Source organism: Populus euphratica, unplaced genomic scaffold (assembly GCF_000495115.2).
Source record: "Populus euphratica unplaced genomic scaffold, PopEup_1.0 scaffold313.1, whole genome shotgun sequence".
NCBI lineage: Eukaryota > Viridiplantae > Streptophyta > Magnoliopsida > Malpighiales > Salicaceae > Populus > Populus euphratica.
Window position 1 is genome coordinate 40,855 of NW_011500199.1, and position 20,410 is coordinate 61,264.

The 20,410-nt window shown below is 29.8% G+C and overlaps 1 protein-coding gene across 1 annotated transcript; it reads left to right on the plus strand.

Moving 5' to 3' along the window:
• Positions 1-10,172: 10,172 nt before the first annotated feature.
• LOC105111831 (BTB/POZ and TAZ domain-containing protein 1-like) lies at positions 10,173-13,622 on the plus strand. The gene is made up of 5 exons (XM_011007296.1): positions 10,173-10,386; positions 10,622-10,755; positions 11,157-11,460; positions 11,565-11,881; positions 13,126-13,622. The coding sequence occupies exons 1-5, from the start codon at positions 10,234-10,236 to the stop codon at positions 13,298-13,300; spliced, it is 1,083 nt and encodes a 360-aa protein (XP_011005598.1). The 5' UTR covers positions 10,173-10,233; the 3' UTR covers positions 13,301-13,622.
• Positions 13,623-20,410: the final 6,788 nt, after the last annotated feature.

Genomic DNA, 20,410 nt, shown 5'->3' on the forward strand with positions numbered 1-20,410 from the left:
GCGGTGGTCTAAGTTGAATCTTTCGACATTCAAGGCCTGCCCAATTATGAAGGCTTCGGCTTTGAATTCAAGATATTGTTCATTCAAAACCCCAAATCATGGGCTTGAGGAAACTTGTTTTGCCTTTTTCTATGCTAGGTCTAGTGGACTTTCTAGAAATATTTCCCAAGTGTATATTAGTCACGGAGGAAGTAGCCTTTTAATGAAAATTGATACGCGTTGTGTAAAGTTTTAGAAAAATGATATTGGTTTAGAAAATTAAAAAAAAATAGCACAATTTTGAATATAATCATGTTTTTAAATATTAGTTGTGTACGCAAGAAATTGGTTGCTAAGTCAAAAGTCAAAATGCATTTCCTTGTAAATCACATTTATAAAATTCAATTAAGATTTTTATAAAAATCTATTGGCCAAGAAATGATATTCTAGATTCAATAGTAAAAAATAAAAAATAAATAAATTGATGTGAAGAAAGGAAAAAAGAAAGAAAGAACATATCGCTATGAATATATCAAAGCTTTATTTTTGACATACTCGATATCGTTAAAAAAATCTTGATAAAACGATTTAAATTACATTTTAAAAGAATATAAAAGATTCTAACCCTGAATTAACCATAAACTACCTTAATAATAAAGCGATCTCTAATAAATTATGACTTTGTTTGCTGCTTTTTTAAAATATAATTAAAATTATTTTGTCAATTTTTTTTTAATAATAATGGGTATGTTGAAAAAGGAGTCTTGTGTTAGGTTGATTGTCATTAACGTGCAAGAACCATTTACTATTATACCAACCATGTGCACTAATCCAAGATGTCAAAGGTTGGCAGCCACCATTGTTGAAGAAGAGTTGGAGTTGACAGTTGGAGTTGGAGTTGGAGTTGGAATTTTCCAACACCTTGGTATATCTTTAATGATTTTTTTTTCCTTTCAATTTCTCTCTCTTGTCATGCTAGTTTATCTTATATATATATATATATATATAATTTTATCATTGGTTTTTGAATTTCATCCTTTGACCATTAAATCCTTATAATATTTAAAATTGACCCATGAATTATTTAACTTCTGACTAAATCAATATTTACAAGCACAATTATATTGAAAACTAAATTATTTTTCTAAAACTTTTCTAACTCGTGTTATTTTCCATGAGGCTTTACCAAACTATGCTAGAACGGTAAAAGATGCCAGGAGAAGAGAAGCTAGCTGACACATCAATTAATACCTGTTTGTTTGGCAGCAAGGGAAGAAACTAGAGAGGAGAAGTGGTTGAAGAAATTTCACAGAGCATATAGGAACACCACATTGCCAGTGACGTTAAGAAAGGGTAAATAAGCCATTAAAAAATAACAATTTTTTTTTTTTCTGGTTATCTTTACTTAAAAATCATTTTCATCCATTAAATAATAAAATTATTTCCAATAAATAACAAATAAATAACAATGTCAAAGCCTTTTGCCCTTTCTTTCATTAATACAACTAGAATTATCAATTACGTTATCCAACAAAGACAAAGCTTTCAAGTGATGGGACTTGGAAGGAATCCTCTGGGCCTGACTGCATTTTCAAAATAATGAAAATGAGGATAAGGCCCATTACTTAAGATTTCTCAATGGGTCGGTCTAAGCCTAGTATGAGCCCAATTTATTCTGGACCTTGGAATTAGGTTTAATCCAAAACTAAATCGAATGTGGAGAGAGATTGACGGCATGTATTCCCTTTAGATTTATCCATCATTTAATGGCCTTTCTAGACCTAACATTTGATTCTCGACAGCCTCATTGTTGTCTACATCCTCATCAAATCTCACGCAATTGAGTGCATGCCCACACAGCCACCATCGAGCTAGGTGGCGGTGGCGGTGGCGGTGGCGGTGGCGGTGGTCTAAGTTGAATCTTTCGACATTCAAGGCCTGCCCAATTATGAAGGCTTCGGCTTTGAATTCAAGATATTGTTCATTCAAAACCCCAAATCATGGGCTTGAGGAAACTTGTTTTGCCTTTTTCTATGCTAGGTCTAGTGGACTTTCTAGAAATATTTCCCAAGTGTATATTAGTCACGGAGGAAGTAGCCTTTTTCTGAAAATTGACACGCGTTGTGTAAAGTTTTAGAAAAATGATATTGGTTTAGAAAATTAAAAAAAAATAGCACAATTTTGAATATAATCATGTTTTTAAATATTAGTTGTGTACGCAAGAAAATATTGGATGCTAAGTCAAAAGTCAAAATGCATTTCCTTGTAAATCACATTTATAAAATTCAATTAAGATTTTTATAAAAATCTACTGGCCAAGAAATGATATTCTAGATTCAATAGTAAAAAATCATCAATAAATAAATTGATGGAGAGAAAGAAAAAAAAAAGAGAGAGAAAAAGAAAAAGAAAAATGAGGTCGCTATAAATATATCAAAACTCTATTTTTAACATACTTAATATTATTAAAAATCTCAATGGAATGATTCAAACCACATTTTAGAAAACTATAAAATATTCTAACCCTACCCTGAATTAATCTTAAACTACATTAATAATAAAGTAACCTCTAACAAATTATAACTTTATTTGCTGTTTTTTTAGGATATTAGTTAAAATTATCTTATCAAAATTTTTTTAATGATACTGGATTTATTAAAAAAAGAGTTTTAGTATATCTTTGATGGTTTATTTATTCTTTTTCTCTCTCTTGTCACACTAATTTATCTTTTTATTTTTTTCTCATTGGATTTTGAATTTCATCCTTTGACTATTGAATCCTTATGATAGTTAAAACGGACCCATAAATTATTTTACTTCTGACTAAATCAATATTTAAAAGCACAATTATATTGAAAACTAAATTATTTTTCTAAAACTTTTCCAACTCGTGTTATTTTCCACAAGGCTTTACCAAACTATGTTAGAATGGTAAAAGATGCCAGGAGAAGAGAAGCTAGCTGACACGTCAATTAATACCTGTTTGTTTGACGGCAAACTAGAAAGGAGAAGTGGTTGAATAAATTTCACAGAGAAGAAGTGGAATAGCCAATTTACTCTACTCGATTATACTTTTCCAGCAGCCAGCAGAGCAAATAGGATCACAGCATTGCCAGTGACGTTAGGAAAGGGTAAATAAGCCATTAAATAATAACATTTTTTTTTTCGGGTTATCTTTACTTAAAAATCATTTTCTTCCATTAAATAATAAAAATTATTTCCAATAAATAACAAATAAATAACAATGTCAAAGCCTTTTGCCCTTTCTTTCATTAATACAACTAGAATTATCAATTACGTTATCCAACAAAGACAAAGCTTTCAAGTGATGGGACTTGGAAGGAATCCTCTGGGCCTGACTGCATTTTCAAAATAATGAAAATGAGGATAAGGCCCATTACTTAAGATTTCTCAATGGGTCGGTCTAAGCCTAGTATGAGCCCAATTTATTCTGGACCTTGGAATTAGGTTTAATCCAAAACTAAATCGAATGTGGAGAGAGATTGACGGCATGTCTTCCCTTTAGATTTATCCATCAAATAAAAGAAATTATTGTATGAGCCTAGTTTAATACGCGTCTAGTGCATCTCATAATCATCCCTTACCACAAAAAAAAAATAAAAAAGATTTATTTGCATGCCGAAAGAAATGCTTTTAATTTTTAAAAATTAATTTTTACATCATCACATCAAAACAATACAAAAACATAAAAAAATAAATTTAAAATAAAAAATAGCAATATTAATTTTTCTCAAAACCATTTAAAATGTGAAATCGTAATGTTGGTCAATTAAATCCACCATTTAAAATTAATTTTTGGTCAAGCATGCTCTAATCCACCATGATTCCTTGGATTTTAATTATTGTTAGATTACTTATTGGCCTTTTGTAGGGTTTAATTGATGCTTTTTGAAGGGAAGTCGGTCTTTACATTTCGACGGCAGTTTTAAATTGAGATTGATTAAAGCACATTTTGCAGAATTGAATGTGTACATTTATTGGGATCATTTACGATTTTTCTCTATTTATTTTAAATATAAATTGAAAACTTGTTCTTTTTTAATTTCCCATTGAGAAAAAAAAAACGTAAAATCATCAACGTCTAATGTAATTTTAGAAAAAAATTTAAAAATATGGACAATCAATTATTGTTTTTTAAAATTAAAAAACATTTTTTTTCTCATTTTCTTTTCAAATTCAATTTTAAAAATAAAAATAATATCAAATAACATGTTTTTACTAACTGGGTCATATATGACCAAACCCGAACGATGTATTAAGGATTTTTCTAATGTTTTTCATTTACCTTTACATTACTTGAAAAATCAAATCTAAAACCTTAGAAAATTTTTGGTTTTGGATTAAATTTTTATTTATTTTTTTAAATTTTTTGGGTTATTTAAATGTTTATTAAAGTTTTTTGAGTGTCTTTTTAACTATTTTAGTATAAACAACGGTTATTTTTGAGCATAGAAACCCAACTTATGGTTTCCAGAATCTGAGAAGAGTCACCTGCTTTTGTTTTTCCTTGAAGAAAAGAAGGGTGGACTCATAGAAAAAAAAAAAAAAAATTAGCAAGCCTAAACTCATGGGCTAATGTTCGGATTGTTTATTAGTTTTCTTTTCAATGTCGATATTTTAAAATTAGATTTTTAGTGGTTACTCTTATTTAATTTTTTTATCATTCATTATTTAATATTTTAATGATTTTTAATGAGAAATATAATTTGTTTCAGTTTCATATTTTATAGGTTTATTATAATCTTAAACAAATATTTTAAATATTTAGTTAATTTTTAATTTTACAAGTATATTTTTTTTATCATATAATTTTATAAGATAATCACAAAAAAAATTGTTAAACCATGTTAAGTCTATTATCCAAGTCACAAGTTTTTATAATTAATTTTTGTTAATTAAAAATTAAATTTTATAATTTATTTTAATTTATTTTTTATATAATTATTGAAGTTTCAAATAAATTTTTCGATAATGAATTGATATTTGATTTTACAATTAATTATTTTTTATTATATAATTAAATAAAAATAATTAAAAAAATTAAAACCTAATTTAAAACCTGGTTCTTAATTGAAATTATTTATTCAATAAGTTAGACCACAAAACCCAATCCAAATCGATAAAATAAATTAGTTTCTCAGTATTTTTTTTAAAAAACCATTTCACCATGGCATCTATATTTAAACTAAATTTTATTTTTATTAATTTTTCATGTTGTTTTTAAAATTATTAAATCAACTGTATAATCTTAGAATAATTTCAAAATGATTCAAGTTGGAACACTGGCTGGGCTGGGCAAGAAAACAAGCAGAAAATTCTAGAATTGACCCATTGGATCCAGATAAAAACATCTCGTTACTTTGATTTTTTTAGTGCAAAAAACAACTTTGAGTGTAGTCTATGGTGTCGTGCGGACTCCGTAGCTACCATGATACAAAAAGTGTAGTCGTGTATTTTCTCTTACATGTTTTTTTGTTATTTGTTTTTGAATAAAAATGTCTCTCAGAGTACCAATAGAAAATTAAATTTTTATTACATAAAAAAATTGAAGTTTTTCGTTTTGAAAACTTATTCGTTTTGAATTTTCCATTGAAATAAAAAAAAAGTAAAATCATCAACATCTAATGTAATTTTTTTAGAATTTTAAAAAATCTGGACAATCAATTATCGTTCTTTTAAATAAAAAATGAAAAATAAAAAAAATATTTTTTCTATTTTTCTTTTCAAACTCATTTAAAAAACATAAAAAATAAAAATGATACCAAGAAATAAAATCCAAACAATGTATTAAGGGTTTTAAAAGAAAAACAAAGTCAATTTGATGGATGGTTTAGCGAATCTCTTAGTAATTGCATCATAATCCAAATATATTTTCCAATATATGAAACACAACAAAATAAAAAATGTGGAGTGGCATGTATGTAATTTCCAAAGGTGAGGTACTAATTTTGTATCTTACAATAAGGAACAATTTTTATTTTCCAATATATAAAGGTTTATTTAAAAGAATGATTGTGATTATTTTTCAAAATAAATTTTATTTAAAAAATATTTAAAAAATATTATTTTAATTTTTAAAAATTAAAATAAGTTTTATTTAAAAAACATTAAAAAAATATATTGTTTTAATTTTTAAAAATTATTTTTAATATAGTACATTAAAATAATCTAAAAATATTAAAAAATATTAATTTAATAAATAAATAAATTTTTTTAAAATACAAAAAATAAACAAAATCTTATCTAGCTGTGCTTGAAAGGATGGAGCCAAAACTTTTCTTTAATTGGATAAGTGAGAAGAAAAAAGATACTTAGATTAAATCCACTCAAACCCATACAGTAAATACATGTTATTCTGCGAAAATAAAGGTTATTTTGTGTGATAAATTAGATCGTGAAACCGAGTTGATATAATAAATCTAATTTAAAAAAAAAAATCGAAGAAATTCAAAACAATTCAAATGTTCATGATCTACCCAGAGGAGGCTATTTTTAAAATACCATGCCCATCAAGTATCTCATAGAAACGAAAAGAGCCGCTTGAAGAAGAAAGTATATTCCATGAAAAGGACGTCGTACAGAGCTCTATCTTTATCCTTCAAGGATACCAACGATCTTCCCACTTGAATTAAAACTACCTTAACGTTCTTCTCCAAGTGGTTCCAAACAAATCCTCCCCATCAATCCTCCTCGTCACCTTTCTCTCTATTCAAGTATATTTCTCTTCCGGTGGGGCAGCCCACGAAGCCGCAACTTCTATGCCAAATCTCCCACTTCCATTAAACTATTACCCGTCTTAAACAATATCAATAAAGAATACCGGAGATGAGGCCTTCCCGGCAACCGGGCAGCTCCAGCCCTCCATTAACATCAAAGCAATGATTAAGGTCGAGATTATGTGCCACGTGTGGGAAGTTCACTGGCAACCCTAGCTAGGAAGTTCACTGCACAGCACTACCTGGGATGTTTTTGTCTTGACGAGCAATTGGGTCTCTGCCACGTGTCATTGACAAGACGTGTCATCTTGTTGGAAGTCCAAGTGGAGGAGGAGTGGATGAGAACGAGGAACACATCAGACTGAGTTAAGACCCTTCTGGTTATCCAAGAGACGTTTATTATATTTCCGGCCCCAACCCTTCCTCCAAGCTGGTTTATCCCTTCCAGGTCACGTTCTGGTGTTTCTTTCTCTCGCCATTTTTCTGATATTATATATGGGACACGTGGACAGAAAAGAGCGAGAGTTGAAATAACATGCATGGGGGTATTCATTTATGTGCAAAGTGACATGCTTAGCGTGACGCGTGTTTCCCACATGCCCATGGATAAATATCTCAGCCTTGTCGAAGAATCGCTTTGGTTGGTGGTTAAAAAAAGGGAAAGAAAATCTAATCTCAACTTGCCTCGAAAGATGGGTCCTCATTTGGTTGGTTTTGGATTGGGTTGTCGGAGATTAGAAATGGTTGGAGGCTTGAGGTGAAAAACAAAGTGATTGAGGAAACACTTTAAATAAATTATATATAAAATACAAATAAATCTCAGGAGTTTTTTTTAAAGTAACACATGTCAATTTTTATTTTGAAAATAGTGTAAATAAATAAAATAAAATTATATAAATTAATTAATTATAATAAAAATAATATATATAAACCGGGTATTATTGATAATACAACATAAAATAAAACTTAAATATTATTAAAATACAAAGAAAAAACATAGATTTTGATCTGAAAATCAAGATATCTCAATATATAATACATGTCTTTTTTTTTTATACACTAATATTTAGAAATATTAAATAGTTGTGGAATAAAAAGTTATCAATAACATTATAATTTAAATAAATAGTTTTTATAAAAATTATAAATAATTATCTTATCTTTCTAATTCAAAATAAATAGGGTTATTTAGATTTTTAAACTCCATATATGAATTGAACATCGAACAAGGTTTGGACTATATAACATATTTAGATTTATTTTTTGTTGCTAATATTTAAATTTAAAAATAATAATATTAAGTTTTAGACTCTTCATGAATATTTTAAGTCTGTATTTTAGATTTTTATTTAACTAAACCAAACATGAATCCGAGGTTAATATTTCAAGTCATAACCAAAAAATCAAATGGTATTAGAGTTTAATAGAACGGTCCAACTAAGATTTATCCTCTAAGTCTAATCTTTTTTTGATCTTTTCACATAAACTCTAATTTCAATAATTAAAAATATTAATTAATCATTTTAATGGTAAGATATGTTTTTTTTACGAATCTACATTTAAAACAAATATTTATTATAAATTAAAGATATTTTATATTATTAAATTTATTATTATAAAACATAAAAAACTTAATAATACTTTAATTGTAATATAATAATATAAAATCTTAATAAAATCCATCGAATTAAAATGAGAAATGAAAAATTAAAAAAAACCCTTGTAAAACGCTTTTATTGACAGCCCAATAACTTTAGCTCTTTTAATATTTTTTTTTCTAGAAACTCTCTCTCTTCTTCCTACAAGAGTTAAGATTTTTGTCAATGTCAACTATATAGGTGGTGATCAAGTGGTAATAACTTGAGACTAAGGGGTTTACTCCCTCTGTGGTCTCAGGTTCGAGTCTTTAGTTGCTCATATGATGACCATTGAAGGCTTATATGGTCGTTAATTTTAGGACCCGTGGAATTAGTCGTGGTGCGCGTAAGCTGACCCGGACACCCACGTTAATCTAAAAAATAAAAGATTATTGCCAATGTTGTGACAAATGAATTTATAAATCCTAAGAAATTCAATTCTTGGATAAATCATAAAAATCATGCAAGATATTTAAAAAAATAACACGAAAAGAATAAATCAAATTAGAGCTTCCTTAATCCCGGTCAAGAAACTTAATTGCAATGGGCATGAAAGGGCATCAAGAATAAATAAGCAGCAGGACAGTAAAATCTGTAGGAAAAGAAGAAGAAGCAATTTTAGCACCATACCAACAGTAGACATCCAGAAAGTGGCTCCGACAAAGACTCCAGTCAACAACGATGGAAAAGTGGTCTGCACGATCTCCATGTTGTGTCTGTTCCTAAAACTCAGTTCTCTTTCACATTTGAAATTCGATCAATCTCACAAAATCTATTTGCAGTCAAGTAAAAAATGCAGAAAATAGACACCAAATCTGACCAGCAGAGATAACAGCAAACCATTAATGGCAAAAGGCAGGAGATAAGGAGACAGAAACGAAAATTATTGATCTTGGACTTCATGTTGATATCCCTCAACAGGATTAAATCCATGACTACAACTGAATTCTGAAGCTAAAATTCAAAGTCGTTAAGAGAATTCCTTTTTCTATGGTTAATCTGCAGTAAAAAAACAAAATCAAAGCTAAGAAGAGAGAAATAATCTTGTTCCTGCCATGTTCTCATAACATGTTCCATCTTTTGCAGTTGAAAGAGGATGAAAATACAATTCATTTTTTGTGTCTGTGCTAATTGATCATCAAGAACAAACAAAAAATAGTTACTATTCTGCAGACAGTACTGCCATAACTTTGATTCCCAATGCAAGCTTCATTGTTGGCAGCTGAAAGAAGATGAAATCGACATTTACAACAGGAGACAGTCAAGTTTCCCCCATCTAAATCTGGGTCAATTGAACCAGAAGAAACAATTATCAAAGGAGAAGAAGGCCATCGCCTTGTTTTCATTTGTAACTCTAAGCTCTTGATAACTCTCAATGGTAGCGAATCCAACACCTTCTCTTTTATCTCTTGATCTTATTTTCGTTATAGATGTTCCTCCTCCCATGAAAAATCTCCCTTGGAGTAAGATCCCATAACTGAAAAAATTAAATTGAAAAGAAAAATTTTAATTTTTATGAAAATTCAAGATAAAATTTAATTCGATTAAAGTTATGAGTTAGCATTTTATCGAGTTTACTTGCAACTAAGGTGCCAAGTTTTTTTTTTTTTTTTTAAATGTCTTCCAGATCGTCTTTACAAAATAGTAACTGACCTGACTGGGGTTGTCAAGTTAAACCAAAAAAAGGGATAAAAATATCTTAATTACAAACGCGCCGCCAACAGCGCGTGCGTTAGATATTTCAGTAATTTTACTCCCAATGTCCATTTTCCGAATCACCTGCCTCTGTCATTAGCTGTCTATAAAGCCCGAGACAACCAAGCCCATCTCCCCATCCCATATGCATCACACATCTCATAGAAAAACTAATCGTGTATCTCATGGAGGAATTTCACAACACCGCCTACCCCACCATCTCCGGCGACCTCATGAGCGATCATTTTCAGTTCTCCGATAAAGATTCATTGCCAAAACCCGACGTCCAAATCATCACTTCCAATGGCCTCCGCATCCCGGCTCACACTGGCATTCTGGTACTTCGTCACCTTTTCTTTTCTTTTCTTTTGGCTTGCACTTTCAGTCATGTTAATTGATTCTCAGATCGAGTAATCTTCGGAAACACCTATAAAGGGTCCAAATCTTTTAAACCCGTTTTTGTTTTTTTTTTTCCTATCGAAGTTGGCCTCGAAACGTTAAACAACCTGCAGATTTGCTTTGAAGTTTTATATTCTAATTCTTGTCTTTTATATGCTGTTGTTTTTTTGGCAGGCCTTGGTGTCACCGGTGCTGGAGAATATCATAGAAAGGCCTCGTAAACACCGTAGCTCCGAGAAAACCATTCCTATCCTCGGCGTTCCATGCGAAGCTGTTTCTGCTTTCATTCAATTCCTTTATTCCTCAAGGTTAGTTTTGCCTTTTCATTAATTTTTTGAATTTTTTTGTTTGATTATTATTGATAAGGTTATTAATTATTTATTTCATTTTACATGCTTTTTTGGTTTGTAAATTGTCATGTTAATCAGAGCCCTTCATTCTTTGAAATTCAAATCAATTCCAACGGCTAAAAATTAACAAGAGCTCTCAGTCTAATTTGACGGCTTATCAGATATTTTTGACTCTTTTTTTTTGCCTTAAATTCTTGGTGTCCGAAAAAACCTTACCACACATGTTTTTTTGGGCTACTTTAGCTTTAGTATTTTGGTCGGTTACGTAAGCGAAAATAGGGATCTTTTCTCCAAAATCCGAGGGGCAAATTTGATTAGTCTTCAGTTTCTGTGAAATGATGGGAGCGCCCCTGGTGCAGGTGTAGCGAGGAGGAGTTGGAGAAGTACGGGATCCATCTTCTGGCATTGTCACACGTTTACTTGGTCCCACAATTGAAGCACAGATGTTCAAGAGCTGTTGGGCAACGGTTGACCATTGAGAATGTGGTGGATGTGCTTCAATTGGCTAGGCTCTGTGATTCACCGGATCTTTATCTCAAGTGCATGAGGATGTTGTCTAGTAATTTCAAGGCTGTAGAGAAAACAGAAGGGTGGAAGTTCATGCACGAGAATGACCCTTTTCTTGAGCTTGAGATTCTCCAATTCATTGATGAAGATGAATCTGTAAGTTTAATCGTTAATTTATGGGAATATAATTAAATAACAAACACAATTGACCCGATCGAGACCTATTAAAGGTATTGATTTTATCGTGAAATGATGCGCAGAGGAAGAAGAGAACAAGGAGGCATAGAGAGGAGCAGAGATTGTACATGGAGCTAAGTGAAGCAATGGAGTGCTTAGAGCACATATGCACAGAAGGGTGCACAACTGTTGGTCCATGTGACTTGGAACCTAGCAAGAAACGGGATCCCTGTGACAAGTTCTCGATATGTGAAGGTCTCCAGCTTTTGATCAAGCACTTTGCCATTTGTAAGAATCGGGTTAATGGAAAATGCTCTAGATGTAAACGGATGTGGCAGCTCTTAAGACTTCATTCATCAATCTGTGACCAAACTGATTCTTGCAGGGTTCCACTTTGCAGGTAACTGATTAAAGTCCCTTTATTTTGTTTCTCTATTGTCTAGTTTAGCTTGTTGGATCGTAGTTAGTAAAAGAGTTTTTGATTGTGCATCATACAGCTAATTGGCCTAACACGTTTCTTAATCATCCGTGTTTGATATGTCCATGACCTGAACTTGCTAGTTGGCTATTAGTGGTCCATGGAAAGAGAGATTTTTTTCTACTGGGATGTGGAAACAGTGTTAAACTTGATCATTTCTGATTGGATCTTCCCTTTTTTTTTTTTGGAATCGGAAGACTCTTCAGAGATTCCCCACCAAAGAAAGAAAGCCCTTTTAAGGATCTAAAGTTGACACGTTTTACATCATTGCTTCCCATCCCAATGGTTCCACCTTTTTCCTCTTATCACTCCGCGAATCTTCAAAAAAAAAAAAAAATCTTCCATTTAGTAGGGCTCGCAAAGTTTATTTCGCCGCATGATAATAACCTTCAATTAATTGACACGGAACCACTTTTTAGTAGTTAGTAGTCATGTAGTGTCGGCTTTTGGATTGCTTTTGATTTTTCAATGCTAATTTGTTTGCCTCTTGAAGTAGGTGGCTCATGGCTGATCACAGTTGCTTAGCCTTTCTCTGTTGAGCCTTCTAGGTTTTACCCTGTTGTGTGGTCATTCTTTTGCTCCGGATTCCGCAGAAGAATCCAGGGGAGGAGTTAAATTATATGTGCATTAAATTCCCAATGAAATGACTGCTGGTTTAATCAAAAAGAGGAACATTGAACCAATCTATCGAGGCCTACCTCAATGCGACAGATAAAAATGGAAATTTCAACAGTTTTATTTTAATCTTGTTTATGGTTAAGCCGACTAAGTGTTTAGGCTGTACCTGGGGATGGCCTAGCTTGACTGTTTATGGACTGGGAGGGACCGTGGGAGGCATGGAGCCTCTAATAGTGGATCTCTTCTCTATGCTTTTAGGAGGCGTAACAACGGAGAAAATGCTACTATCTTTGATTACATGACAACTAACAATTTATTGTCCTGTTAGTAATAATTGAAGATGATTAAAGTCTTGTACAAAAATTTCTTGGACGTTCTTCAAGTTGTCGTGTCCTTTTGTAGAGCGATAAGGGGTTCCATATTATTGCATGTTTTTTATTTGAAGTAATGCTATGATATCATGGCTTTGACTTGTAATAATCTATTGTAACTGTACCAGTCCAATACCTAAGCTAGTGCTCTTGCTGTTTGTTTTTAACCTGTAACAGGCAATTTAAATTGAAAATGCAACTAGAGAAAAAAGGAGGTGAAACGCTGTGGAGATTACTGGTGAAGAAGGTTGCGTCTGCCAGGGCCATGTCTTCTCTTTCTCTCCTCAAGAGGAAAAGAGAAGAACCAAGAGAGACCATGCATGATCATGGTATTAGGAACTTCAGACTATAAATGGACACCTGTACAAGAGTCATTATAATTTCAGTTCTTTTTTTATTTTTGATATTGAAGAGCTGTCTCAAGTTTTTGTTAAAAAGAGAAGTGTCATGTTGTGATAGTTTAGTCCTCCGGTCTCCCAAGGAGTAGAGCTTGTAACTTGCATGATGAGAGAGTGGGAGTAGATAGGAATGGTTGCTTGAAATTGTAAACCTCTTTAAGTTATGCAAAGCAAGTCTTTCTTTTGTAGCTTGCCTTGCATTCCTTAGCTTTCATTTCTTTGTTCAAGTTGTCAAATAATATAAGAGTATTTGATAGTATGCAAACAAGATTTTCAAATTTCAAGAAACATGCCCACAACCAACTCTTGATGCCTGCCTGGTGTTCCTAATCAACCATCTCAACTCTTGAGATTTGTCTTGCTCCATGGAAACTGATGAGCTCCAACAGGCTGCACATTTGGGAAGTTTCAGGAAAGATCAGATGAAGTGAAGGGACCTCCGATTAGTAATCATAGAAGAGTCCTGTAATCTTGTTCAAGTTAAATTGAACAAGTCAGTCAAACTCGGTTATCCTGTCGAGACTTGGTTAGATTTATTTAATTTTTTTTTTGAGAAGACTAATTTGGATCAACTTATTCAATTTGTGACTTGGATCTTGACTGGGTTATTGTTGAAGCCTGGTTTGATGACCTTTTGCTTTTTATCCGGTGAACATACAGGACATTTTATTCAGTCATGAAGGGCCACTCTCGGACTATTCTGCACGTTTCCTTTTTCTTTTTGGAGTGATGTTCTTCGGTAAATTTACACGCTGTAATTCACCAGGGAAACATGCGATCATGAAACATAAGCTTTAGATCGTTTCCAAGAAAGAAAATAAATAAATAAATGAAGGGAACGACTTTCAGAATCATAGCACAGATAGGATGTGAGTAACTTTAGGCCCCACTCCATGCTCAAAAGTTTCTTTTTCAGAACAGACATAGATGATGCAGAAACATACGAACATCGATATAGATTGACCTGATCCCATTAACGTTATCCCACTATCAGACTTCTAACTTGAGTAAATTCCTAATGAAACTAGAAACACTGAAGTTGTTTACAGTCTATGCATGAGGAAGTTAAAATTAACCTCTCATCCTTAGTCAGATTAGTATCTTGACGACAAGTAAAAATGAAATGAAATCCGAGAACGGGTTTTCTGGATATGTTATGTAGGTGAAGCTGAGATGATCAGAGACCGTACTGCTAAAGGGCAACAAGAAATCAACTCAGGGGTCTACCTGGAGTTGTCATCATTGCATTTCTGCGATCACAGTGGTCCTCTTGCTGTTCAAAGCTACTTCTCGAGAAACAACATATGAAGGCCCTCCTAAACAATAACATATTGAATTAGGAGGGCCTTCATATGTTCTTTCTCTTACCCCATTGCGCACAATGACATATTGAATTAGGGTTTTGTTAGCATAAAGTGCTGCTGCTTCTTTTTCATTGCAAATAGGTGTCAGGGTGATCATTATGATGACGCAACCAGCAGTCCATTGTCAAGTGTTGAAGGCGTTATTGATTCGGGTAGAATCCTTACTATGGGAAAAGATTGAATGTAGAATTTTGGTGCGAGTATAACTTCATGAACAAACTGGGTGCACAATGCTCGTATCAAGTACCTTTCTTTCCACTCCATTGGGATAGAAGAGGGTGGGTTGCACTTGCAGCCGATATTTGGGATGGGGAAAAGGATAATCACCGGCGGGTAAGAGTTGGGTTTAGCTGTGATGTTGTTGATTCATTTGGAAGTGCGGTGGCAAGGAAATTCTAATTCCAGGTCAGGTCGGCTTTAAAGTTTCTCTGTACGGAGGTGCAGTTGCAGCAAAACTGGAAGGGGAAATATTTATTTTATTATAAAAATAAATAAAAAATCATAATTCTTTAATACTATTAAAAATATTATATATAATTTAATTTTCTATTTGAATCTATATCTTGAGATTTTTAATTAACTAATTATAATTACCATTATTATATATATATTTTTTAATCTTTATAGGTTTTAGGACCATTTTTCTCAATGCATTATGCAAAAGCTTTCCCAACAAATTTTTGTTTAGTAGATTTATAATATTTTCTTTTAAATTTATATAGTTAATAAAAATAATTTTATTTGAGAGCAAATATTTAATAGTATCGTGTCTACAATATATATGTATAACTTACTATTATACATATTACTTTATACCATTTCAATTGCTGATTATCACCGTATTCATAAATAGTTGGCATTGATTTAGTCAATATGAAACATCTTTTAAAAAATTTCAAAGCTATTTGATTTTTTCTTAAACTTTATCAAAACCAATAAACTATGATTCATAGTGGATTCCGTGATATATATTTGTTTAGAGGATTTTTATTATGCATCTGCTCTACCAAATTTGAAGACATATTTACTAGTGAATTTTGAATTCTTAGTATCAAATATCCAATAAACACCGTTATACCTTTCTAGTATCATTGGATAACCAATATAGTATACTTATAGTTTAACTTGCACCTCAAATATTTAAGTATCCTTCATATTATTTCTCAATGATTTATACTTGAATTACTTGTAAATTTACTCAATTTGTTAATTGAGTAAATAATATTAGGTCTTATGTAATTCATAACATATATCAAACTCTCAATTATTTGAGAATATTCTAATTGGTCTATTCCCTAGCTTTTATTTTTGGATAAATAAATACTTATATCAATTGATGTTTTCATAATGTTATTCTCACATCTAGAAAATTTTTTAAGAACTTTCTCAACATAACAAGAATATTGGGATAATACCAATTCATTAGATGTCCTAAAAGTTTTTATTTCTAGTATGACATATGCAATATCTACTTCTTTCATGTCAAACTTGTTAGTTAATATTTTTTATTAGACTTGATCATATGATCACTACTACTCAAAATAAATATATCATCCACATAAAGACATATAATGAAATAACATTTATCTATGTTTTTTATATCAATATATTTATTAACTTTGTTGATTTTAAACTCATTTGACAATATAATATTGTTAAATTTTTCATGTTATTATTTAGAAGCTTATTTCATACCATAAAATAATTTGATAATCTTACATACATTTTATTCTTGTTTATTAACAACAAACCCCTTAAGTTATTCCATGTAAACCTCCTCATTAAGGTCACCATTTAAAAAATTTGTTTTTGCATTCATTTGATATATTTCAATCTTGTTAATAGTTGTAATGTCTATTAATATTTGTATAGAAATTATTCTTAACACATGTGATTATGTGTCTAAAAAGTCCACATATTCTTGTTGTCTAAAACCTTTTATAAAAAATCTAAATTTACTTGTCAATAATGTCATTGATTTTCATCTTTCTTTTGAAAACCCATTTATAGCCCAATAGTTTACTTCTAAAAGGAAAATCTAATAGTTTTCATACATGATTATTCATAATTAATTTAATTTTTTTATTGACTATCTTTTTAATAAGAAACTTCTAGACAAAATATTGATTCCGAGTAGGTTCAAAATTCATTTTGAAAAGAGTATATTAAAAAATTAGGACCAAATATTTTGGTCATTTTTTTTCTCCTTTTCTCCTTCTAAAATGAACTTCATCATCTTCTTATTAATAATTACTTGATTTAGCCCCAATCATTCTTTAAAATAAATGATTTTCTTGTTTTTCATTCCATAAAAACACATTTTTAAAGAATATAGCATTCATTGATTCTATAATAGTATTAAAATGAATATCCTCAATATTTGATTTATATACAAGAAATTGACATGCACTACTATTATATGCATATCCGATAAATACTTAATCCATAGTCTTAAATCCTATTTTGATCTTTTTAGGATTTGGTATTGTTACTTTTATAAGATACCCCCAAACTTTGAGGCATGTGCAAAAAGATCTTATACCTTTTCATTATTCATACGATGTTTTATCTAACTTTTTTAGGGCATTTTATTAATTATATTATTGGTAGTTAGAATTGCCTATCCCACAAGTTTGGAGGTGCTCCTAATCTTATCAATATTACATTCATCATTTAAGTTTTGCAATGTTATTTTGTTGTAGTAAATAAAGAGAGGTAAATTAGTGGATAATAATATTTTGAAAATAGAATTCATCAAATGATGCTTTATATTTTTTACCTCTATCACTTATTATTACCTTTATTTTTTTTTATCTCAAATTCTACAATGTTATTTTGTTTAATTCTCCATAGATTAGACTCAAGTTCAAATTTTAGTTGGTAAAAAATGATATTTTATGGCCTAAAATATTATTTTACAATAAACTCACACTCAAACCCGAGTACAAGTTGGGCGAGGCTAACACACATTTGTGTTTGTCAAAATATTATTTTCTAATAAACTCATAATGAAACTCGAGCACGAGGCAGGTTGGGTCGACGCACACGTGTGTGTGAGTGTAATCCTAAAGCCAACTTTAGCTATTATCTCTTCTCTTTAAAAGCTTGGATGCCATTTGAATTCAATTTTAAGTTTTCAACTACCCATTTTATAAATACCAAGAAAATTTTGCATTTTTCCTATATTGGATAAAATTATTTTAAAAAGTTTTGAGTTTTATCAAAACATGTCAACCAAGAGTGTTTTTAGATTAATTTTTCATTCACCTATAATTTGTTAAAAAATATTAATATTTTATTTTAGAGAACTTATTTTGAAGATTAAATTCCAATAAGATTTTAACCTAAAAAGTGAGTGAACTCCATTTTTAATTTGACATCAAATAGGATAATACTTAGATATATTTAATTTTTTAAGAACATTTTACTTACTAAATGACATAGCTTTTGTCACAAGAAAAAAAATAATTCAAATAACGGTACATAGAACTTACATATTTAGAGCTTGTTTAGGAGTGTGATTGCTATTGTTTTTCAAAGTATCTTTTCACTAAAAAATATATTTAAATAATATTTTTTAAATTATTTTTGATATTAGCGTATCAAAATAATCTAAAAACACAAAAAATATATTAATTTAAAGCAAAGAAAAAAATAAATAAAATTTATTTAAAAAAAAAATACTTTTAAAACACAAAAACAAACAGGGCCTAATGAAATAATTATAACAATGAAATTTCATAACACTTAATATAGAATTTTAGAAAAGAAATTAAGTATCTCTAACATTATTCTATCATGTAATATGTTTCTTTTAGTTTGAAATCAAGGATTTGCGAATCCTTGTATGTTCACCTCTAAAGCACTAAATTTATTATGGTAAGTGTAATATTAAATGAATTTATTATGGTAAGTGTAATATTAAATGATAAAGTTTCCCCTGGATGATTTTAAAAAACTTTCTTCCATAATTGATGTCAAGATAATATTTTAATAACGAGTTTATTATATTTATAGATATAAATTTGTTCTAGGATTATATGGATACAACAACAATAGAGGAATAAGTTTGTAGTTAGAAATTCATCATATAGAAACAAATGAAAGAGAAATTATTTTTCAATTAATATTTCTTATACAAAAATTTAAAATTAATAGATTGAAGTTGATGTTTAAAATTATTATATACTTAAACTAAAAAAAAGAAGATTTAAAAGTTTTGATTAGACAACTATGAGATTGTAGTAGGCTAAGGTTTTGTTTGGAATTGTGTTCTATAACTCGGGTTGATGACTAAAGCTATTAAGTTCTATACTTCAGCTAAATTAAGAGGTTCAACACAAAATAAGTTTAATTTTGAAGGATGTCATTAATAAATTTAATGTTTTAAAATATTTTTAAATGTATAATATCTAATAAAGAGCATAAAAAAACCGAGGCAATAACAAATCAATTTAATATTAAAGGATGAAATAAATTAATTTAATCTAATTTTAAAAAAAATTCTTTTTAGAAGAGATGGATCTAGCAAAGTCCCACACAAAAAAAAAAATATATATACCAAAATAGCTTGTGTTTCTTTAAAAAGATCAAAACAATCCTACTAAAAGTAAAAAAAAAAAATATTGGATGATGAAATAAAGGAAACCAGGCATACCTCCTAAGAGGAAACCCAGGCATACCTCCTAAGCCAATAAAATAAAAAAAAAGTATATTGGATGATGAAACAAAGGAAACCAGGCATACCTCCTAAGAGGAAACTCAGGCATACCTCCTAAGTCAATATTAATATTCCAAGCTTGCAATCTGTTAAGGTCCAAATTCAAGCTTAATCATGAAGTTTTACATTTAATAAATTTAATGTTGATGGATGAAATCATAAAATAAAATTAAACTAATTTTTTAATTTAAAATTTAATAGGAAAAAAACTCATGGAGAATGAAATCAAAAAACAAACTAATTCTATATAAAAAAATTTAAACAAAGTTAAATAGAAAATAAAAGAATGAAGACAAAATTGGATAAAATAAATTAATTTAATCCAATTTAAAAAAAATTCTTTTAAAAGAGATAGATCTAACAAAGAAAAAAAACTTGATGAAACTTGTGTTACTTTAGAAAAATAAAAAAAGTACTATTAAAAGTAAAAACAAACACAAATGATGAAACCAAAATAAAAAGATAAAAAAAAAAATGCAAAAGGCCAAGCAAACTTGGGTAAATCTCGTAACCCCAGATTAATATCTAAAGCCTGGAACCCATTAAGCTCTAAGTTCAAGCTAAATCAAGAGGGTTAACACCTGTTAAATTTAATGTTAAAAAATAAAATTATAAAATAAAACAAATCTAAAAAAGGTTATATTTTAAAAATTTGAGATGAAAAAACCCCCAAGGAGAATGAAATAAAAAAATACACTAATTCTATAAATCATTTTAGATTAAATAAATAGAAATTAAAAAAATGATGACTCAATTAAACATATGAAAAAATCCATGGAGGATGAAATTAAAAAAAATCTTTTTAAATTATTTCAAATAAGAAAAATATTAACCACAAGATCAAGGATGAAATCTAAAGTAAAAAAATAATTGAAGGGTTAAATTGAATTTTTTAAGGATTAAATCTGAAAGATAAAGAAATTCATAAGAAATGTAATTGAAAATAGTTGTTTTTTATGAATTACTAACATTAATAAAAA

What these genes read in the sequence shown, in the direction of transcription:
- LOC105111831 (XM_011007296.1), top strand. Translation starts at nt 10,234, where the DNA reads ATGGAGGAATTTCACAACACCGCCTACCCCACCATCTCCGGCGACCTC. An exon ending in CAATTCCTTTATTCCTCAAG is followed by an intron (nt 10,756 to 11,156) that starts GTTAGTTTTGCC and finishes CCCCTGGTGCAG; the next exon opens with GTGTAGCGAGGAGGAGTTGG. An exon ending in TCATTGATGAAGATGAATCT is followed by an intron (nt 11,461 to 11,564) that starts GTAAGTTTAATC and finishes AATGATGCGCAG; the next exon opens with AGGAAGAAGAGAACAAGGAG.